Source organism: Oncorhynchus tshawytscha, linkage group LG19 (genome assembly GCF_018296145.1).
Source record: "Oncorhynchus tshawytscha isolate Ot180627B linkage group LG19, Otsh_v2.0, whole genome shotgun sequence".
NCBI classification, from domain to species: domain Eukaryota; kingdom Metazoa; phylum Chordata; class Actinopteri; order Salmoniformes; family Salmonidae; genus Oncorhynchus; species Oncorhynchus tshawytscha.
The window spans coordinates 4029467-4052989 of NC_056447.1; the positions used below are offsets into that span (position 1 = coordinate 4029467).

The following is a 23523-nucleotide window of genomic DNA, read 5'->3' on the forward strand; positions in this document are numbered from 1 at the left end:
CCCAAATAACCATGTCGGTCAGGCTCTAGTTTTAATAGGGCAAATAACACAGAGGTCAGTCACTAAAAAAATTGAAACATATTTTGGTAGGCCGTACTATTGTGATTAGCTGGCTTCCAATAGGCTTACCCATGACCAACAAAGCTCACTACCTCTTTAAACGAGTGCATATTTCCAAGCTCAACCATTATTAATGAGAGAGCGACTCCTGTGCATACAAACAAATGACTAGCTGGGTGCAGTCCTCCTGTGGTCAGTAATTAAAGATTCAGTTCTTCACAACCACAACACACATTCAAGTATCTTCTTCATTGTTAGTGGCGAGTGATGGACAAGCGTGTCTAACAAAAGGGATCTTTGGACACAATCTTGGCGTTTACAAGTGAACAGCAGTCAGTGTGCTGGTTTAAATCCTGACTATCAAATCAGCTACTGATTCAAACCCGACAAACCAGATAACTGGCCAAAACTCTAAAAGCCAAATCAATCACATTGACCTCCTGCTGCTTCTATCTAATCTATGGGTACTGAGTAGAGCTCTAAGCCTGGGTTACAGAGGCTCTACTCTGCAGGTACTGAGTAGAGCTCTAGGCCTGGGTTACGGAGGCTCTACTCTGCAGGTACTGAGTAGAGCTCTAGGCCTGGGTTACAGAGGCTCTACTCTGCAGGTACTGAGTAGAGCTCTAGGCCTGGGTTACAGAGGCTCTACTCTGCAGGTACTGAGTAGAGCTCTAGGCCTGGGTTACAGAGGCTCTACTCTGCAGGTACTGAGTAGAGCTCTAGGCCTGGGTTACAGAGGCTCTACTCTGCAGGTACTGAGTAGAGCTCTAGGCCTGGGTTACAGAGGCTCTACTCTGCAGGTACTGAGTAGAGCTCTAGGCCTGGGTTACAGAGGCTCTACTCTGCAGGTACTGAGTAGAGCTCTAAGCCTGGGTTACGGAGGCTCTACTCTGCAGGTACTGAGTCCGGGCCCTCGTCCCTCAGCATGTCCGTTTCAGGGCTAGGCAGGCCTTGGTCAGAGGTGGGCGTGTCGGCCTGCTCCTGGGAGAGGTCTTCGGAACACCGGCTTACATTCGGGGAAATGATGTCAGGGCTCGTGTCACATGACTCGGTGCTCTGCTCCGACATGGTGGCGGTGATCATCGTGGCGACACTGGGCGGGATGGGATCAAACTCGTCGTCCTCCAGGACCGGCGACTCGTGGGCGTCTGTGAGGGAGAGACTCAGGGTGACTCTCGATAGTCTAAAGTAGCCACCATTCTACATTAATTGGAGAGAAAAAAAACATCACAGGTGAAAGCAATTCACCACCAATTTATTTCCCCATTGTGCATATGAATGAACAAAGTACAGCACTTAATAATATTAAGATGCCCCCTCAGAGGCACTGAGGAGAAAGACTTAATGAATATGGAATCAAAACATTGAATTACGTTACGTCAAATACTTTCAAAAGTGTCGGATATGTGTAGATCTAATTAACAAGACGCGTAAACTACTGTACTGTGAAAAATGCCTGAATGTGCAACTATTTACAGTAAACAACTTGTCTGTCTGCCAATGTCGCCGTCATGACTGTAAAATGTCAAACTCACTGCTGAAGGCCTCTGGGTACTGCTTGGCGATCTTGCCCTTTAAAGTCCTGCGTGGACAGATAAAGCCATGAATATGTGGATTATGAAAGAAAGAAACCAAGGTTAGAGCTATAATTTTGTGACTACTCCCACGAGCTAGAGTGAAAATTGGACAAGAGACAGTATGTGACTGGCCGTCACAGTCAGATGAAAGTTTCCATTCATAGTTAGGATAATATGTACTTGGAGGAAGTATACAATCCACCAAGAAAATGGTTGTTAAACAACCCCTTGCCACTTCCCCTTGCCACTTCCTGTAGATCTGAAAATTTGATAGGTATGAAAGTAGTTCCCATCTTGTCCCGATAGGCTGGGTGGAGACATTACCATATTGTTTACACTTATCCAACCCGTGTCAGATCTACAGAAAGGATTTCAGGGTAAGGCTTGGGGATGTTTTTGTATGTAGGGTATAAGGAGTCTAGAGGCCGGGTCTAAGGGTAGCCTCATTGTCTTACGTCAGATAGCGTGACGGCAATGGCGTGTCATGTCAGAATGACGCCATCTGTCAGAAGACAATGGGGGAGGTATTAGGATGGGTCCATCACCTGATTCTCCTAAAGATGCTGTCCAAGTCCTTCTTCATCTCCACCAGGGTGCGCGTGTGAAGCAGGAAGTGTTCGTTCATCTGCTGCAGCCGCACGTTGGAAAGTCCATTGAAGTTGATCAGCATCTCATTGGTCTTCTCAAAGCGGTCCAGCCTGGGAGAGGAGCCAATGACAAGCAAGATAAAATAGGCTCTATTATATCGATAATATTAAATTAATGGTGTCCTATTTGTGTTAGTCTTTGGCAAAGCTGTGCCTGTTTTGCCAGTCTGCACAAGCTGACTGTAACAGGCTTGAGTGTCAAGGAAATGAGTAGGTCTAGACTGTTTTGTTGGTGTAATAAAATCACCTCAGATCTGATTGACCCAAAATGAACCAATGTTGTGCTGTATTTGACTATTGTAACATATCACAGCGAGTGCAAGGCCATCCATCAAGACCCCATGCAGCCAGCTAGTCTGCTCTCCATGTTAGTGTTTCCCAACTGAGGTCCTCAAATGCCCCCAACAGTACAACTTTTTATTGTAGCCCTGGACAAGCACACAAGTTGAATGAGGTACGTTTGTTCGGAGCAATAACAAAAATGTGCGCTGGAGTTGGGAAACCTTGCTCTGGGTGAGAAATATCAATGCTCCCAGCAGATATAGGATGTGCTCTGTGCAGCAGTCCGGACTGTTACTCACATGTGCCTCTGGGCTTGGATGATGGCGTTGACATCCTCAGAGTTTACCATGCTAAGCATTCTGTTACAGAACATTCCAGAAGCTGTGGGTTCCATGGTGCTGCTGATTAATGGAAAGCATTTACCATCAACACTGTGAGTACATTAATGGCAAACAGCTAGGCGTTTGCATGACAAATTATAACAAATAGCTAGCTAACACATATGAGCCTGCTAGGGAGCAGGCCTATCGTAGTCAAGAAATGCTATGAAGCAGTTACATTGTTAGCACTGGCAAGATACAAGGCTTATTATGCGTTCTGTTAGCTTGCTTAACACTGAACAAAAATATAAAAATGCAACAATTTCAAAGATTTTACTGAGTTACATTTCATATAAGGAAATCACTCAAAATAAAATCAATCAGGCTATGGATTTCACATGTCTGGGAATACAGATATGCATCGGTTGGTCACAGATGTCTTAAAAAAAGGTATGGGTGGGGATCAGAAAACCAGTCAGTATCTGGTGTGGCCACCATTTGTCTCATGCAGTGTGACACATCTCCTTCACATAGAGTTGATCAGGGTGTTGATTGTGGCCAGTGGAATGTTGTCCCACTCCTCTTCAATGGCTGTGCAAAGTTGATGGATATTGGCTGGAACTGGAACACACTGTTGTACACATCGATCCAGAGCATCCCAAACATGCTCAATGGGCCATTTCTTCATCTTCCAGGAATTGTGTAGAGATACTTGCAACATGGGGCAGTGCGTTATCTCGTCACAATGTCTGAGCAAATTTCCATCGATAAAATGCAATGGTGTTTGTTGTCCATAGCTTATACCTGCCCATACCATAACCCCACCACCACCATAGGGCACTCTGTTCAAAGTTGACATCAGCAAACCGCCCGCCCACATGTCTGCCATCTGCCCGGTACAGTCGAAACCGAGATTCATCCGTGAAGAACACACTTCTCTAACGTGCCAGTGGCCATTGAAGGTGAGCATTTGCCCACTGAAGTTGGTTACGACGCCAAACTGCAGTCAGGTCAAGACCCTGGTGAAGAACAACTAGCACGCAGATTAACTCCCCTCCTTTTGTGCCAAAATTCTTAGGTTGTGCAAACACACAGTTCCATCAGCTGTTCAGGTGGCTGGTCTCAGACGATCCCACAGGTGAAGAAGCCGGATGTGGAGGTCCTTGGCTGGCATGGTTACAAGTTTAAAGCTGGTTGGACATACTGCCAAACAACGTTTGATAATGGTAGGGAAATTAACATTAAATTATCTGGCAACAGCCCTGATGGACATTCCTGCAGTCTGCATGCTAATTGCACGCACCCTCAAAACGTGAGTCAGCTGTGGCATGTGTTGTGTGACAAAATTGTTCACAATTTGAGAGAGACGTTTTTGTGCGTATGGAAAATGTGTGGGATCTTTTATATCAGCTCATGAAACCAACACTTTACGTTGCGTTTATATTATTGTTCAGTGTGCTAAAGCTAGCTGGCCAGCATACTAACGTTACCTAACTATGATGGACTAGACTATAGACAGACAGTACACGTAACGTCACACAGAACGAGCTTAGTTATACAAACGTGGTAACGATAAGCAGGGCTAGCCTAACATACTTACGATTAGATATGTCCCAAACTCGTTATATCCGTGAGTTCTCTTCAACACTTGAATGGCAATATACACTCTTACATTAAGCTACTGACATTCACTTTCATAACTGGAGCTAGATGTAATTTTGCAGTCTGTGGCAAAGAGAAACATTTATTTCTGGAGAAACAGAACGCTACGCTGCACCGCACTTCCGTGTTGTGGAAATGTTGATCATGTGACATAGGAAAGGAATATCTGTCATTTCCGGTGGATTTATGGCAATCACAGCAAACCAAAGGTAGTTATTATAATTGTTTTTACCTTTTTTAGAACTTTAGGACGGGTTAGAGGGTAACGGATTACATGTATTACCGTTTTTTGTGTGTTTTTTTTGCATGTAATCCGTTAACGGTAACTGTAGTCTTTACATTACTTGCAAAAATATTCTAATCAGATTACAGATACTTTTGAAAAACCATATTACTTCGAGGATTACTTTTAAATTCAGAAAGGATGTTTGCGAAAAAAAATATTTCACACTTCTCTGTTTTGAAAAAAGGCGCAAGTTTAAATTTGTTCGACTTGAGCAAATCTGACCACATGTGGAACAAACTTAAACTTGCGCCTTTTTTCAATGCTGATTTGAATGTCATTAAGAAAACAGAGAAGTGTGAAATATTTTTTTATGATCTCTGACTTGTGATGTCACACCAAATGTGTTTGATGGATCGCGGGAAAAGAGCAGGAATAGGCTTTGGTAGGCTACAGTCCAAGCTATGTCTTCCAATGGTGGGACTGCTGTCGGCATCCAAAGATGATCAATTTGAATAAACGCTTGGATGTAAGGGTGACAGCAGTTGTGTAGTCTACGGCGATACGGATATCACTTATTATTGATATCTACATAGCGCATCGATGTGAATCACACTGATCACACACTCTCTCACACACTCTCTCATTTAGCTATTTGCGCTTTACCGATTGTGGTTGTTGTGGATGGCTGTTCACAAATCTAAATGTGTATTTGAACCCAATAATGGTTGAATTCAAGATGTTTAAACTGCCTATCAATCATTGTTTTGGAAACCAGTGGACAGCCAGTGAAAAATGCGCTCTTGCCACATCTGCATAGTGCGGATCCAAACCCATGGAATAAAAGTGGGGCTTTTATTGCTCAATTTAATTCATGCTGATAAAAAAGAATAGCCCTAAGGGACACATGCTCACACTTGCACACTTTTGATAGACTTAAAGCGGCAATCTGTAGTTGCTACATCCGTTTTTGGACTTATCAATCATTTTTATATCATGGATGGTCAATCCTTGCATCCATAGCGCTGTCTATTAATCTGAGAGTGGTTATTGTTTCATCTGTGGATTTGCCCTTTAAACAGCTGAATGTTATTAAGATTTCAAAGTGTCACCAACAAAAAGGTTAACAATAGTCCTATAACAAATGCAGGATATGGCATTCATTTTTCACATGTAAATAGCACTTTTCAGTAGAGCTCAAAGCATGCCATTCCACGAGTGCAGCATTTATTTTTCAACTCGAATCAATGAGCCCAATCAGTCCTCCATAACAAAATCATAAACAACAGAGTAGGGCTGGCTAATAAGTCCTTAGTTTTGGGGTCATGCTCAGGTAAAACAATTTGGCTAATCTATACTTCCATATTTCCAAGTCCTATTCTTGAAGACCAAGAATTTATTGGAATGACTGGAATTCTGATAGACTTTGGGTTTAAATGTTAAGATATAATTTAATCGTGTTGTTATATGTAGTAGAAAGCGATGGGTTAGAAGAAGCCTGCATAACCAACCCATCAAGTAAAATTTAACATCCATATTATGGCCAGCTATGTAAACTTTAACATGGATTTATCCTGCAATAGATGTTGTTCAATTGGTAACATACATTTTTCTCTTCCTCTAATGCCTCTTGAAGGGAAAGTAATCTAAAAGTAACGGAATGTAATAAGATTACATTACTGAGTTTGGGTAATCCCACAATTCCATGACTGATTACAATTTTGGACAGGTAACTAGTTTGGGTAATCCCACAATTACATGACTGATTACAATTTTGGACAGGTAACTAGTAACTGTAACTGATTATATTTAGAAAGTAACCTACCCAACCCTGACTCTAGGTCTAACTAATCATATGCGACCCGAACTGGGGGTCGCATGGGAAAAGTAATTGCTTTTGACACAGATTTGACATTATATTGACCAGATAGTGGCCACTCTAACAATGAAAATACATGTTTAACATTTAAATGTATGGGTGTAGTGCTGCCAGAGCGCAGAGGAGCTGCGCTCCCTCACTGTTTTCTATTTGACTCGAGAATACACGGTTAAACTATTTTGGGAAAATGAATTACAAAAAAATATATTTTTAAATTATATTTAACTAGGCCCTACCAGTAAATGTCAATGAAAAACTATAGAATGACAAACGAAATGAATATGTAGCCTAAGGTAGGTAAATGGTGGTAGGTAAAAAATCTATACAAAAACAAATCACTGTGTCTGCCTAAAACTGCATGGACCCCTCTTGTGCAGTGGAACCCAGAACGATATATGGAACCCAGAACGATATGTGGAACCCAGAACGATGTGTGACCACTTGCTTAAGGCAATGCCGTTTTGCAGAGGACACGCAAACCAGAGTGGCCACCGCAAAGCCCAAGAAGCCTGACCCTCTCTGGAAGTTGCTGTAGCCTTGTTTAGTATATTTAGCCTAGATTGGTATGTCAGTGTGGGCAATTGGAAATGTAAATTGGGTCAAGTTGGAGTTAATAATGCATTTAGGTTCTAGTTTTCAGACGTGAAACTGTGGAGGGGAGAACGGCTCTAAAAAATGGCCGGAACGGAGCGAATGAAATGCAACCGAACACCTGGAAACCATGTATTTGATACCATTACACTGATTCCGCTCCAGTCATTACCACAAGCCCGTTCTCCCCAATTAAGGTGCCACCAACCTCCTGTGGCGGGAATGCACCACACTAACAAGTAGATTTTATGGCTGTGCAATTCTACATTGTACTGATTTATGTTTACTACTTGGCCAAATGATTTGATCGCATTTTTTTATCTATGCAAATCAATTCTATGAATTAATAGTTCACTTCTCTGTTTTATTCTATTCTGTAATAGGGTAGTCACGTGTTCAAGCTAGTCGAATCAACGCTTATTTATGATACAGCTTGTAAACTACACAATACAAGGAAATGCCTACTTGCAATAAAGCTCTCCTTGCAAACACTGCAATGACATTAAGCGGTAGGCTATTTGTATTTACCAACAAATATCTATACCACATAGCCTAGTTGTAGGCCTACTTCAAATTATTGTTGTATGTTCCTGAACTGGCCGAATGGCAGAGCTATCCTTCAACTATTCTTCAGCATCACAATTTGGGTAAACTTCTTTCATTATAACGTCATTGCGCAATCCTGGCTCTGTCCTTTCAGCACCTTTCGGGTTAAAACGTTCTTTCAGTCCTTTCGTTTACAATGCAATTTCGTCCAGATCTGTTGCCTACGCAACAAATATATTATCTGTTCTAACAATGTTGCTCGTTTAGCAAAGTTAGATCAAAGAATCAACGTCTCGCCAGATTTAAATGATTCATTTGCATGTTACATAACCAAATATAATAACATAAAATAGTAGGGCTATAACATTACTGCTACACCAAAAACACCTCCTCATTTCTAATTAGATTTTAGGAGGGTTAGTAGCTGAAGCTGAATAGGCCAGTCACATCTATTTTCTCATGGGTCAAAACTCAACAGAGCACCCCTCTCGGCAGAATATATGCTTTGATTGACAGAAATAACAAAAAAAGGCTAATAGTCTGTTAACACAATCTTTTCAAATTCACTAATTCAAGAAGATCTAAATACATATTGCCGTGAACCTGATTGAGATCAATTCTAGCCTTTAGTTATCTGTCAGATAGAAATATGATACGATTATGATACGATTATCACTGTCCAACAGATGTTGTTTGTATGGAAAGGTTTTGTAGCCTTTGTTTTGTCTCGTTTCAGAAGTAAATTAACTTGGCTAGGTTTCGCCAGTTGATTTAAAGTTATTTATAAAGCCCTTCTTACATCAGCTGGTGTCACAAAGTGCTGTACAGAAACACAGCCTAAAACTCCAAACAGCAAGCAAGCAATGCAGGTGTAGAAGCATGGTGGCTAGGAAAAACTCCCTAGAAAGGACAGAAACTAAGAAGAAACCTAGAGAGGAACCAGGCTATGAGGGGGAACCAGGCTACATATACTCAATTAGTACTTGGTAGCATTGCCTTTAAATTGTTTAACTTGGGTCAAATGTTTAGCCTTCCACAAGCTTCCCACAATAAGTTGGGTGAATTTTGGCCCATTCCTCCTGACAGAGCTGGTGTAACTGAGTCAGGTTTGTAGGCCTCCTTGCTCGCACACTCTTTTTCAGTTCTGCCCACAAATTTTCTATAGGATGGAGGTCAGGGCTTTGTGATGGCCACTCCCATACCTTGACTTTGTTGTCCTTAAGCCATTTTGCCACAACTGTAGAAGAATGCTTGGGGTTATTGTCCATTTGGAAGACCAATTTGCAACCAAGCTTTAACTTCCTGACTGATGTCTTGAGATGTTGCTTCAATATATCCACATAATTGTCCTTCCTCATGATGCCATTCATTTTGTGAAGTGCACCAGTCCCTCTTGCAGCAAAGCACCCCCACAACATGATGCTGCCACCCCTGTGCTTCACGGTTGGGATGGTGTTCTTCGGCTTGCAAGCCTCCTTTTTCCTCCAAACATAACAATGGTCATTATGGCCAAACAGTTCTATTTTTGTTTCATCAGACCAGAGGACATTTCTCCAAAAAGTACGATCTTTGTCCCCATGTGCAACTGCAAACCGTAGTCTGGCTTTTTTATGGCGGTTTTGAAGCAGTGGCTTCTTCCTTGCTGGGTGGCCTTCTGGGTTATGTCGATATTGGACTCGTTTTACTGTGGATATAGATATTTCTGTACCTGTGTCCTCCAGCATCTTCACAAGGTCCTTTGCTGTTGTTCTGGGATTGATTTGCACTTTTTGAATCAAAGTACATTCACCTCTAGGAGACAGAACGCGGTATGACGGCTGCGTAGTCCCATGGTATTTATACTTGCGTACTATTGCTTGTACAGATGACCAGGGTCCCTTCAGGTGTTTGGAAATTGTTCCTAAGGATGAACCAGACTTGTGGTCTACACATTTTTTTTCTGATGTTTTGGCTGATTTCTTTAAATTTTCAAATGATTTCAAGCAAAGAGGCACTGAGTTTGAAGGTAGGCCTTGAAATACATCCACCAGAAGCCCACTGGAATTGTGATACAATGAATTATAAGTGAAATAATCTGTCTGTAAACCATTTTTGGAAAAAAATATAGTTAACAAGAAATTTGGGGAGTGGTTGAAAAAGGAGTTTTAATGACTCCAACCTAAGTGTATGTAAACTTCCAACTTCAACTGTATATATTGCTACAACTCGGGAAAGCATGAAGTTTATTAGGCTACTGATGAAATAAGTTATGAACTTCATAGGATGGTGAAAGTGCATTGTGATGAGCTTAGGAGTATAAACTACCCCAAAACAGGATAAAAGTCCAAGGTTTTTAGCAAAACAGAAAATTCTGACTCAAAAATCACATTATTTTTATTGAAAGACTAGTACAAAAAAATTACATCATGTATATAACACAAAACATTGCTTTGTCTAGATCTAACTTGGTAAATAAATGCAATTGCATAGCTACAATACATACATGAAGCACTAAAGCAAAGATTAGACTTGCAGGTCATATGCAACATTACAGGGCAAAGATGAGAGGAAAGTAAAATTGGAATATAGGCTACCTCAAATCATTGAAATTCATAGTTCAACAGGCTGGATACCTGATAAAGATACAGGTCCAATCAAGTTATTGTACAGTATATTACATAATAAATTACGACACATTAATGTTGATAAAAAAGTATTGTTCCCAATAATTCACAATTTCAGACTAGACTGATTGCTTTAAATGCTAACCATATCACAGAACTTCAAATGTGAAATCTAAGTTATTACATAGTGAGAAACCAGCATCAGAATAGTCACATGGGGAAAATGCACAAATACAAATCAAAGTTTATTAGTCACATACTTCGCAGACAAACGGTGAAATGCTTATTTATGGGTCCTTTTCCAACAATGCAGAGATAAAATAAGAAAAAAATAAATAGTGACAAGGAATAAATACAGTGAATAACAAATAAAATAAACATGGCTGTATATAGGGAGTAGAAAATAACACAGCTATAACAGTATACAGGAAGTACCAGTACCGAGTCAATATGAAATAAATAACATTTAATTAGAAAGCCCTCAACCCCCCATTGAAATATGTCCATATACATACAATCTTCCCTATAGTATGGATAATTAAAAACGGATTTTAGTGTCCTTTTTATACCACTCAAGTTACAAATAAATGACTAAATAACCTGTTTTGCATTTGAAATGGAATGAATTTAAGTGTGCTTTGGTTGTTTGTTTGATAATGTAGGCTAGTATATAGTAGTTGCTTAACTAACCAAGGAATGATGAATTCTAAGTTTGAACATGATAGTAAGTCCTCAAAAGTATAAAATGCCTAATTAACGATCAATAGAATTGACATATGTATCATGAAGTTTAAATTATATGGAAGTCCTGCAGACAAAAGACAAATCGAATATAAAAAGAAAAGATAACAATTCCCCAGAATAAAAAAAAACAGTTTTTGACAACAGGGGGGACAGATAGAGTTGTGCTCATGTGGGTTATTTCATTGCATTGTAGCTCTAAGTTGTTGCAGTAGATCCACTGTGTGTGTGGTAATGACAATCATGTCCCATTATTGACAGTAATAACCAAAATGGTATCCAGCCAGGCCTCCAGGAGGAATATTTCACGATCTGAACAGGTTACTATTGCTGATTTATAATATGGTGAAGACATTTTTTATATGTAATATATAAATAAAAAATACTTTGGGGCATTGGGTCTGGAAAATAAGAGTAATATGCTTTTAAGGCCATGAAATAGCGTATTTGACTCATGCATCTGATCTACAGATCTTCTGGATGAGAGGGGTTATTTCTTCGGCATTTATGCAAAGCACACTAGTGTTGCTTTACTTCATTTTGAAAACCTTAGGCCTCCGTTGCAAACGTTAACATAACAAGCTGGAGAAAACGCAAACTACCCATCTAGCACTAACTATTGCCTTAAAAAAAAGGGGACATTTCACCATTTTCAACTTCATATTCATCATCTCCACCACCCAAACATCAACATACTATATATAAAAACAGCCCATTTCTATATTTTGTAGTAAGAAAAGATGAGGACATCATTCAGGAAACACTTTAGAAATGGTTGACACCAGCCAGATCTTACACCTGGATAGGTATTTTACATATCAGCTAACCACATAATAATAACAATAATAATAATAATAAACATATGCCATTTAGCAGACACTTTTATATGTGGGTGGCCTTAGTGGGAATGGAACCCATGATATTTGGTATTGTAAACAACTTGCTCTACCAATTGAGCAACCACCTATGTTATAGCAATCTGCCAGTCCATGTCACAGTGGCTATAATGGCACGCAACCATTGGTTGATGCATGCAACGTCTGAGCAGGAGCATCACCTGGTCAAAATTACTAACTCATAATTGGTTAAAATGACATGATGCGCACCAGATGACATCATCTAGAATAATATATTTTCTGGTGTGCATCTTTTTGATTACACAACACAAAAAACACAGTTTTACACACCGGTGTTGGTGTGGTGCTGGAGATGATGAATATGAAGTTTCAATTTGAACATTTTCCCTTAATATCATCCCTAAGTACCAACACTGACAAAACACTAGCACTGCCTTCCCTCACTAAATTAAGGCTGGTGTATTGGATGTTGGTGCTGTGAACAGGCTCTCGATCGTGGCCCTTATAGAAATACATACAGGCCCATATATACAGAATAGATAAATATAGTGTGAATGTGAATTTGTTTCACGATAATACAAGTGCTACTGTACAGCTGTTACCTGTTAATTAAGGTATTCTGCCGATCAGTCAAAACTACAGCATTTTATGTCAAGGAGAAAAACACCAAGAGGTGTCCAAACATCTGGGTTGTGTTCATAAGGCACCAAACGGAAGAAAATGGATTTGCAACACAGAGTGGACTACATGGACTTGCCCAATAATAAATGCTCATTTTCCATTGCAAAACGTTTTCAAACATTTTCCGTTGCATGCCCAAGCCTAATGAAGACGAACCCAGGACAATACTAAGTACAACAAGACCAGATGAATTGGGGAAAAACTAGCCCATATGCCTCAGTCAGTCTATAAGTTACCAAACAAACAAAACGACGGGATTCAGCTACTCGCTGACTAAAGGCAATCAGCGGTAACTTCTTGTAAGAGCTTGTAAACCAGAAGCATTCTGTAGGCTTCCTCAAAGATGCTCACACTGTGGTGCAATATCGCCAGTCTTCCTCCTCAACCTCCACTTTGGTCTGAGATGTTGTCATGATGACCTGTAGCTGAGGACTCTCTGAGCTCTCCTGGCTGTCTGACCTCACCACCTCATCTTCCTTCCTCACCACCACCTCCTCCACCACCACCACTTCTTCCTCCTCCAGCCGCTGCCGTTTCTTGCGACAGCAGGGCTTGAAGAGGTGAGGGTCGATGAGCACCTCCCCAAAGCGGCCCTTGTAGATGATCCCACAACACACCTTCTGCCTGGAGGAGAAGCAAAGGAACATGAGATTATTCATGTAATACTGATACAGTTTACGCAGCCATACAAGATATGGTCAATTATTGTTACAGCGACGAATGCATATGTGCATATAAAATAAATTAAGTCTTAGATTGTTCATGTTTCCTTTTTTTCCCCATTTCTCTCTTATCTGAGTACCAAAGCATCTGGTGAAGATGAACAAAGACACTTCCAGGCTGGATATTACAGACACAGTGTTTTGATTGGAGGGGACTGCGGCCTTACCTCTTCCAGTAGGTGAGGTCCAGGAAGGAGAAGACAGGGGAGCGGCTGGAGCCTGGGGAGAGCTCTGTGTCGGAGCCCTCATCTGAAGGGTTGCTGTAGCTGGGAGACTGGGCCGGGGAGGCACTGGACGTGGTGCTGTGGGCATCAGAGTCTGGAGGAGGGAGGGGTAGAACCATAGATGTAGAAGGCTATGCTGTAGTGTACATCATTAGGTAGACTGAAGAAGGAGTATGTTCAGATTGGTAAAATCTCGCAAAATGTTTGAATCTCAACCTTCCAGATTATGTAGATATTTAGTCTACGTTATAAAGATACTTGTGAAATGAAAAAAAATATTGTCTGACTCTGTGCCTCAACCTCTGAAAAGCACTGAGACTGGGTGTTACGGTTGCATTGATCTATTACTGAATTCGCAAAACGGACCTAAAAGTGGTCAAACCTTAATATGTTTATGGGGCACTGTGAACAGGACTTACTGTTCCTCTTTAGCTCTTTCTGCAGTCGGCTGATCTGGATTGGCATGGCTCTCTTGGAGAGGGACTTCCGTTTCTTTGGCCTGGAGGAAATCTTTAGGCTGGGGCCTCCTCGGGCATCAACCACCTAGGATAGGATAGAAGAAAAGAAAAATTGAAGAGGAGATCCCAACACTTTTTTTCCCTTCTTAACCATTTCCAACAGGCAGGTGAGTTGTGAGGAGCAGATATGGACAAAAAAATGTGGAGCTTACGTGATTCCAGTTTTTCTTAGACCCCACTGGGAGTTTCTTACATCGTTTCACCAGGAGTACACATGCATTGCAGATTTCTCCAGACCGAGTTTCACATAATCTACATGGGGGGAAAACATGTGAAATATGGGTTAAGCAGGACCATGTGAACAATGTCAATATTACGGATGTTCATAATGACATTACATTTAGCTTTACCAGGAGGAACACAATTTCTGACCATTTTACAGTATTTCACATGTAGCTGTCCACTCATTAGGGATAATAATATTTTGTTAATTTTCAGAGTGTGTTTGGGAGGCAGCAGTCCACCGATTTGCTGCACAGGCCCCATGCATAATTATGCACTGAGTGCTATGGAAACAGAACTCAATATGTGATATTTTATTGACTGCTTAGTTTGTTTGTTTTTTGACTGCTTTTTTAAATTTATTTTTTATGTTTTACAACGCCTGCAGTCGTTCTACTTTTGCAAGAATGCATAGATGTCGAAATCTGCTATAAGGGCGCGGTAACTGTCAGAAATCCTTGCTTACCCGAAACAGCTCGTGAAGTCATTCTCGTACCGCTTGCTGTCGGTGAAGCGTGAGCTGGAGGACTTGGCGCGGCAGATGCAACAGCCGTCTAAACTCCGGTACATCTTTGGCTTGTGAAAGCCAAACATCTGTTTTCAAAAACACAAAACAGCAAAGGCATTTGCAGTTTAATAAAATAAAAATGGTACAAATCATGATGAAAGGAAATGGCCTATAATAATAATATATATATAATATAATAATGAGGTCAATTTTGTTCAAAAGTTATTTATTTGCAAAAGATTCAGCCTGTGTACCAACCAGCGAAACAACAGGTTACAACTTCAATATTTCCCCCCCTCCATTTAGGCTAACTATTGTAATAATGGTTGATAGACAATCAATAATTTTCAGAAGTCTCGCGCGTTAAATACATTTTAAATTAAAAGGAAAAAATAACGCGCAGCAGATGAAAGTGAGCATCTTGCCATGCCTGACCCAAAAGGAGCGAATATAGGTCAGCTGTCTGTCTGCCTGTCATAGAGATAATGTCACCCTGCTGCCGCGCTCATATCGTCTTCGGAGATTTGCATTGCATAGTTGCCGCAGCGTTATGGCCAAATATCCTTAGCTAGGACAAAATTGTAAACTAGTTTGATGCTAGAAGACACAGACGCACCGACGCAGTAAATTAAATAACCAAGGCATAAGCTAAGTTTATCTGACCTGCTGCTTGTGTGAATACCTCGTGGTGCAAGAAATGTGAAGAAAATTTGGAAGAACGGGTTATTTCTCATTTGCATTTAAAGGAGAAGTAGATATTACGTTGCCATGCAAAACCTATCACGATGCTTGGAATCCTTCAAAATAATCATGCGGCAAAACCGTGAGCCGCGCCCCCTACAGTCTACTTGTTTTGCCATATAAGTGGCAGTCCTTCGGGTCTCTTGACAGTGCAGTGGCACAACCAGACAGTAGCAGGATAATACAGTACGTGACGTAACTCTACATGGCAACAGACTTCAAAGGCGGAGAGGGGGTGTGTATGTGGAGGAGGAGGACAGGGGGTGTGGAGGAGGAGGCCAAGGGGTGTGTGTGTGTGGAGGAGGCCAGGGGGTGTGTGTGGAGGAGGAGGCAGGGGGGTGTGTGTGTGTGGAGGAGGAGGAGGAAAGGGGGTGGTGGAGGAGGAGGAGGAAAGGGGGTGTGTGGAGGAGGAGGAGGAAAGGGGGTGTGTGAGGGAGGAATGGAGCTTGTGATATTTAGAATTTTAAAGTTGTAAAACCGACTAACATCGTTTCATTAAAAACGGCCTATGTTTAAAAACGAAACGAGACGGTCGTGATGAAAAATAACCTTAGCACCGAAGAAAGACTACTGTAAATCGATACGTTCCCCGCCCACTTACACGAGGAAGCATGCCACAAGAGCAGCCTCATGCGCACCCATTTTAACTGAACCTTTCAACCCACCGTCTGAGTCCATAAACTCGATTATGTCATTGACACAACCGCATTATCAAACTTTTTACATAAAAACAACACAGTCCTCTCTAAAACTAGACATTTTTTGCTTTGGAATAGTCGTGTAATGTGATCTTTAGGCTACACATTGTTATTCAGGTGACGTCGCGTCACTGGCCAGTGCAACTCCAAACACCAAATGCGCACGAAGTTCAAAGCTTCGGTTTTTAACAGTGACAACGTAGGTCTACATCAATTACTTTAAATTGTGGTTTAATCTTGCTATCATTTTTAGTTCGTCGCTATCATTTGGTTAGGTTACTACTTATTTTGCGATAGATGCATCCGTGTTGACACAGAGCAATCGCCCGCGTGTTGAAAGCGCACCATCTCTGGTAGGAATGGCAGGCATGATGGGGTCTCGAACTTGGCTATTACTTACGTCGGTAAGCAGTCGAATAAATAGCGGAACAGGCACATTTCAACATTGCAAACGAAGTGTACTCGGAGGCTAGGAATCCACCTATTAAGAATCACAACTAAAAACGAATTAATCTGGAAGACACCATACAACCCACTATATAACTCGAAATAATGGGGATAAAATGCCTAGGCCTAAATCTGCTGTTCGCCCATTTTTTATATGTTGCAGACTGGGTTTATTTAGTTCACCTCCAGAAGTCAACAAACAGGCATATTACTGCAATCGTTTAATTCCCATTTAAACTAGCCTATTAAATCCGGTATATAAAAAAAAGTTAAAAACGAATAAATAGGCTAGGCTTATAGGCCAATTAATTCTGTTTTTCGAACTGTGAAAATCGATGTTAATTGTTCGCCTTGTCAAGTGGCCCAAACAACTCGGAGCTTGCTTGTTTCGAAGCCTACAATAGCCAAGCAAACTGACACAAAAATGTTGCACATTTTGAGAAGCCTAGACCTGAACATTAGCCAACACAATTCTTACCTTAAATGCAAGTCGAACGTAGCTGATACAAATTAATAACCTTGAACACGCGTCGTTACAATGTTGCCGAACTACTCTCACAATTCCACAGCATCGAGATACCGTTCTCTCTTGTTGATGTCTAGCTCGCTGTGTATGGGACTTGGTAGTTGTGGACTCAGTGCGCGTGCGCCCCATCCACGCCTCCATTTTCTGACTTTCTTCAATCAACCTGATTTGCATAAACGGCTGACGTTTCATAGCGTATGCACTCTGCTGGCGTTATGAGGATGGGAGCATTGCGCGGGAACAGGGGGCTCGTCTTTCGTTGCTATGGCACGTTGAAGAATGTAAGCAAAGAGGCGGAGACAGTCTTTTACTATGGAACGCCAGATGGCTTGTTAAAATGCATTCGCTTGAGTAATGGCCGTTATAACAAAACATTAGTAACTGGACTTAGGTCTCGTTTAGTGGACAAGGACTCGTGTAGCTGGGTAACTCCAACACACATTTATTTAAAAGTGAGAACCACTCACTGACATCTGACTTTTTATCAAATCAAATTGTATTGGTATGCGGGTGTAGCGAAACGCTTGTGTTCCTAGCTCCAAAAGTGCAGTAATAAAAAAAAATACAACTTTTTTTTTACTCCAGCTATTTAAAAACCTATTAAGGATCCCCCCTTTCAAAACATTTTCACCTAAAATGACATACCCAACTCTGACTGCCTGTAGCTCAGGACCTGAAGCAAGGATATGCATATTATTGATACCATTTGACAGGAAACACTTTGAAGTTTGTGGAAATGCAAAATGAATGTAGGAGAATATAACACATTAGATCTGGTAAAAGATAATACAAAGAAAAAAACATGCGTTTTTTTTTGTATTTTTTTGTACCATCTTGTAAATGCAAGAGAAAGGCCATAATATATTATTCCAGCCCAGGCGCAATTTATATTTTGGCCACTAGATGGCAGCAGTGTATGTACAAAGTTTTAGACGGATACAATGAACCATTGCATTTCTGTTCAAAATGTATCAAGACTGCCCAAATGTGCCTAATTGGTTTATTAATAACTTTTCAAGTTCATAACTGTGCACTCTCCTCAAACAATAGCATGGTAATCTTTCACTGTAATAGCTACTGTAAATTAGACAGTGCAGGTAGATTAACAAGAATTTAAGCTTTCTGCCAATATCAGATAATGTCAGGATTTGTGAAAAACTGAGTATAAATGTATTTGGCTAAGGTGTATGTAAACTTCCAACTTCAACTGTACATTTGTTGATGCATGCCAGAAAAGCCACAACACAACACTAAACAATACATTAATTGCACTATAACAGTGACAAACGGTACCCACAAACTGTTAGAGCCTACATAAAGCTGTCCCAACAGCAGAGTCCAAACAGCAGTCCCAACGCCTTACCACTGCTACACCTGGCTATCAATAGAGCCTTGTCTGGCAGTGAAACAGTTCATTCAGCCTAATTTACTGCCTTTTAAAAGAACATCGCTGATATGGCTGACTTGCTTAAACAAATGTGGTTTCTACTGATAATTGAGATGGACAAAGTATGGCATAAGGGGATGACGAGCGGATAAGAGGCAATCATTAATTTCGATGAAGACATTAATGAGCGAGCTGGGATGGACATAGTCAATATAACTATTTTTTGGCATTTTAAAAATTTACAGTGACAGAATTCAGAACATGGGCCGTTCTTACAGTATTCTCCCTGTACACCAAGTCAGAATGATATGATAAATAATTGGGGACATATAAGCAGACAATGAAAGCTCTTACAATATTTGATGATGACATTTCTCTAAAACAGGCTATAGGCTACATGTGCACCACCAAGTCAGAACAGTAGGCTAAGTTACGAGGGGAAATGGGACCAAATTATTATGGTGAGGAACAGGGGCTACTAACACCTTACTACACAACATTAGTATTTCTTTCTTAGCTACAGTAGACATATCTCTCTGGCATATTACATCATTTATGCAGCAGCATACAATACATTGTTGGACTCACCTTGTTGTGCTGTGCTCACTTGAACAGGAATGTGCCGCAGCAGTCCTGGTGGGCAAATTTTGTCAACAAAGTCTAGCATTTTTGGACTCACCTTGTGTCACACCCTGATCAGTTTCACCTGTCCTCGTTATTGTCCCACCCCTTCCAGGTGTCGCTTGTTTTCCCCAGTGTATTTATCCCTGTGTTTCCTGTCTCTCTGTGCCAGTTTGTCTCGTATGTTAGTTGAGTAAACCCGCATGTTTTTCCCCATACTCCCTTTTCTATTCTCTTTGGATTGTCCTCCTGGTTTTGACGCCTGCCCGACTCTGAACTTCTTTCCCGCCTGCCTAATCATCCTGCCGGGCCTCACCTTGATTCTGCCTGCCTGTACCTTTTGGACTGGTTTTGACCCTTTTGCCTGTCCACGACCATTCTCTTGCCTTCCCCTATCGGATTAATAAATATTGAAAGACTCCAACCATCTGCATCTGGGTCTCGCCTTGTGTCATGATACCTTGTTGTACTGTGCTCACTTGAACAGGACAGTGGTGAGGCGGGCTTTCGTGAGAAGATTTTGTCATGAAAATTTGTCATAAAAATCGGGCATTCTCTGGATTTATGGAGCTTTCAAGATAACTGGGAACTCTGGGGGAAAACCAGGTTGAATCATGAGGATCACTGACATCATGATTCAGGTTGAAGCTCTAGAAAGAGGCCAGAGTTCCTGACTTGGAATTCCGAGTTGGATGACCATTCGAAATATATTTTCCCAGTCTGAGTTTTTTTTTTTAACGAGTTCCCATGTCTTGAACTCACTGAACTCATTCCCCAGTATAATTTTTTATATCCTTTGGTCTGATGAGTCCAAATTTGAGATTTTTGGTTCCAACCGCCGTGTCTTTGTGAGACTCAGAGTAGGTGAACGGATGATCTTTGTGAAGCATGGAGGATGAGGTGTGAGGGTGCTTGGCTGGTGACCGTGTCAGTGATTTATTTACAATTCAAGGCACCCTTAACCATAATGGCTACCACAGCATTCTGCAACGATATGCCATCCCAACTGGTTTGCACTCAGCGGGACTATCATTTGTTTTTCAACAAGACAATGACCCAACACACCTCCAGGCAGTGTAAGGGTTATTTGTGTAAGGGCTATAAGAAGGAGAGGGATGGAGTGTTAGTGATGGAGTGCTGCATCACATGACCTGGCCTCCACAATCACCTGACCTCAACCCAATTGAGATGGTTTGGGATGAGTTGGACCGCAGAGTGAAGGAAAAGCAGCCAACAAGTGTTCAGCATTTGTGGGAACTCCTTCAAGACTGTTAGAAAAGTATTCCAGGTGAAGCTGGTTGAGAGAATGCCAAGTGTGTAAAGCTGTCATCAAGGCAAAGGGTGGCTACTTTGAAGAATCTCAAATATAACATATGTTTTGATTTATAACACTTTTTTAGTTACTAAATGATTCCATATGTGTTATTTCATAGTTTTGATGTCTTCTCTATTATTCTACAATCTAGAAAATAGTAAAAATAAAGAAAAACCCTTGAATGAGTAGGTGTGTCCAAACCTTTGACTGGTACTGTATATGTAACAAAAAAGCTGGGTGGATGGGTTAATACAAATGTAAAAAATTTTTTTTAAATCGGCTATGAAAAGCCAACTGAAATTTACTCCTGAGTTGCTGACCTGTTGCACCCTCAACAACCACTGTGATTATTATTATTTGACCCTGCTGGTCATCTGTGAATATTTGAACATCTTGGCAATGTTCTGTTATAATCTCCACCCGGTACAGCCAGAAGAGGACTGGCCACCCCCCATAGCCTGGTTCCTCTCTAGGTTTCTTCCTAGGTTCTGGCCTTTCTAGGGAGTTTTTCCTAGCCACCGTGCTTATACACCTGCATTACTTGCTGTTTGGGGTTTTTGTACAGCACTTTGTGACATCAGGGCTTTATAAATACATTTGATTGATTTGATTGATGTGAGTTAATCTGCACACTAAGTTGCTGTAGCAAGCTAGCAAGTAAACTTGAAGAAAAAAATCATTTTCAAAATATATTTACTTACTTGAATAGGTTCTCCCACTGCCTCTATTTTCTGTGTCCTTAGAAAAACTAAATATATAAATGTCCTAAAGCAAAAATACACACAAATAATATTATCTGATGAAATTGCTTTAGAAAGGGGCACAAGACAGGGATGTCCTCTCTCCCCCCTGCTGTTTTCACTGGCAATTGAACCACTTGCATAAATTCATTGGTCAGGAACCAAACGTAATATGTATAAGTATTGGTAAACATAAGTATAAACTAAACTCATTTGCAGAGGATCTCCTAATATACCTGACCAATATTGAAAACTCAATATCTGAAAATCTCAGGATATAAAATTAAAGTGGAAAAAAACAAAATATTGGCAATAGCAAAAAGAAAAGAATAACTCATGATCTGCAGCAATCCTATAAGTGAACCACAAAAAATATCAAATACTTTGGATGCCTTATAAGTGACAACAAACAACAAATATATAAAGATAACTTCATGCCATTACTCAACAATATGAAAGCAGATCTAATTAAATGGAACAATCCTCACATTAATCTTACAAGTAGAATAAACCTCTTCAGAATAGCATGGCTCCCAAAGTTTTTATATGAATTCTCGGTAATACTGTTTACCCCACCAAAGATATTCATTAAAAAAGTATACTCTGTCATAACAGACTTTATAAGGGCAAATAAAACTCATAGAATAAAATGGCAAGTTTTACATCTTCCTAAGTCTGAGGGTGGTTTTAACCTTCCAGACTTGGAATTGTATCAACTCACCATCCAAGGCTTTTACTCATGACGTATAGTTAAATGCACTAAAGTGGAACAATGGGTACACATTGAAGATGTAATGCTCATCCCCAGAATCTTTTCACATGTCTATTTTCAAAGGAAAAAGCTAAGAACATGAACAACTTCATAGTTAAGAACACTATAACAACATGGAAGAATATTAAACGTATTCTAGAACCAATATCCCTCCCTAAAAACACCACCCTATGGAACAATCCTTGGATAGTTTTTCAGAATTCACAGATAAATGTCACATTGTCTAATGATCGGAGACAGGCGCAGGAATACGTAATAGGGGTTTTTAGTTTCTCCACCCAAACAAAAGAGTGAGGTTTAAACCTCTAGATAATACACGGGGCGAGGCCCGTAAAACAAGTGCACAAATACATGGAAGCCGATACAACAGCATAGGTACTCACAGGACCAACAGACATGGTAATAATAACCGACAAGGACAATGGGGAACAGAGGGCACAAATATAACATATTAATCAGGGGGAATGGGAACCAGATGTGTGTAATGAGACAAGACAGTTCGGGGTTGGTGGTAATGAATCCAGTTCAGTGATGCCTAGAAGGCCGGAGCTGAAAATCCCTGGTCAGCGAAGCGTCCAGGATGTCCACCGCAGGAACCCAGTACCGCTCCTCTGGGCCGTACCCCTCCCAGTCGATGAGGTACTGGAGACGCCCTGCTCGACATCTCGAATCCAGGACTTCATGGACAGAGTATGCCGGACCCCCCTCAATGTCCAGACGACGAGGCAGGTCGTCACTGGGTCCAGCCTCAGCAAGGGAACCAGGAACCACTGGCCTGAGGAGAGACACATGAAAAGTTGGGTTAATATGGTAATCAGCAGGGAGTTGCAAACAGTACGTTACCTCATTAACCCTCCTCAGGACTTTAAACGGCCCCACAAACCACGGGCTCAGCTTCCTGCAGGGCAAGCGGAGGGGCAGGTTCCGGGTGGAGAGCCAGACCCGGTCGCCTGGAGAGAAGACAGGCGCCTCACTGCGGTAGCGGTTGGCCTGTTTCTTGTGCCAACAAACGGCCTGCTGGAGACGATTGTGCTCAGCGTTCCAGGTCTCCTCAGCGTCCCGAAACCACTCGTCCACAGCAGGGGCCTTGGTCTTGCTCGGATGCCAAGGTGCCAGGGCCGGCTGATACCCAAACATGCACTGGAAAGGAGTGAGGTTAGTGGAGGAGTGAAGGAGGGAGTTTTGCGCGTACTCAGCCCAATGTAGAAAATCTGCCCACTCCCCCGGCCGGTCCTGACAGTAACACCTCAGGAACATGCCTACCTCCTGATTGATCCCCTCCACTTGCCCATTAGCTTGAGGACGGTACCCGAAGGTGAGATTGACCGTGACCCCCAGGCGTTCCATGAACGCTTTCCATACGCTTGAGGTGAACTGAGGGCCACAGTCTGACACAATGTCCTCCGGGATCCC

At 41.3% G+C, this 23523-nt stretch overlaps 2 protein-coding genes across 4 annotated transcripts; both read right to left on the minus strand.

The window, feature by feature from the left end:
* Positions 1-14: 14 nt before the first annotated feature.
* LOC112218257 (kxDL motif-containing protein 1) lies at positions 15-4692 on the minus strand. Of its 2 annotated transcripts, none has more exons than XM_024378904.2 (5): positions 4487-4692; positions 2866-2964; positions 2183-2335; positions 1596-1642; positions 15-1208 (listed from the first exon to the last, which is right to left on the minus strand). In XM_024378904.2, exons 2-5 carry the CDS (start codon positions 2958-2960, stop codon positions 946-948), a joined length of 558 nt encoding a protein of 185 aa, XP_024234672.1. In that variant the 5' UTR covers positions 2961-2964; positions 4487-4692; the 3' UTR covers positions 15-945. The 2 variants fall into 2 exon arrangements, with proteins under 2 accessions (XP_024234672.1, XP_024234671.1); XM_024378903.2 differs by having other exon boundaries at positions 2866-2967.
* A 5450-nt stretch (positions 4693-10142) lies between these two features.
* LOC112218250 (SIN3-HDAC complex-associated factor) lies at positions 10143-17431 on the minus strand. 2 transcript variants are annotated; one of them, XM_024378891.2, is made up of 6 exons: positions 17228-17431; positions 14822-14949; positions 14286-14385; positions 14035-14158; positions 13559-13709; positions 10143-13293 (listed from the first exon to the last, which is right to left on the minus strand). In XM_024378891.2, exons 1-6 carry the CDS (start codon positions 17414-17416, stop codon positions 13017-13019), a joined length of 969 nt encoding a protein of 322 aa, XP_024234659.1. In that variant the 5' UTR covers positions 17417-17431; the 3' UTR covers positions 10143-13016. The 2 variants fall into 2 exon arrangements, with proteins under 2 accessions (XP_024234659.1, XP_024234660.1); XM_024378892.2 differs by lacking the exon at positions 17228-17431 and adding an exon at positions 15527-15606.
* Between the last annotated feature and the right edge of the window lie 6092 nt (positions 17432-23523).

Bases quoted from the DNA above. Each gene is read 5' to 3' on its own strand.
- LOC112218257 (XM_024378904.2), bottom strand. From the start codon at position 2,960: ATGGAACCCACAGCTTCTGGAATGTTCTGTAACAGAATGCTTAGCATG. The intron at 1,643-2,182 runs GTGATGGACCCA...CTGTCCACGCAG, and splicing joins AGCATCTTTAGGAGAATCAG to GACTTTAAAGGGCAAGATCG. The intron at 1,209-1,595 runs GTGAGTTTGACA...TCTCCCTCACAG, and splicing joins GTACCCAGAGGCCTTCAGCA to ACGCCCACGAGTCGCCGGTC.
- LOC112218250 (XM_024378891.2), bottom strand. From the start codon at position 17,416: ATGGAGGCGTGGATGGGGCGCACGCGCACTGAGTCCACAACTACCAAG. The intron at 13,710-14,034 runs GTAAGTCCTGTT...TCCCTCCTCCAG, and splicing joins GAAAGAGCTAAAGAGGAACA to ACTCTGATGCCCACAGCACC. The intron at 13,294-13,558 runs GTAAGGCCGCAG...CTTCTCCTCCAG, and splicing joins GACCTCACCTACTGGAAGAG to GCAGAAGGTGTGTTGTGGGA.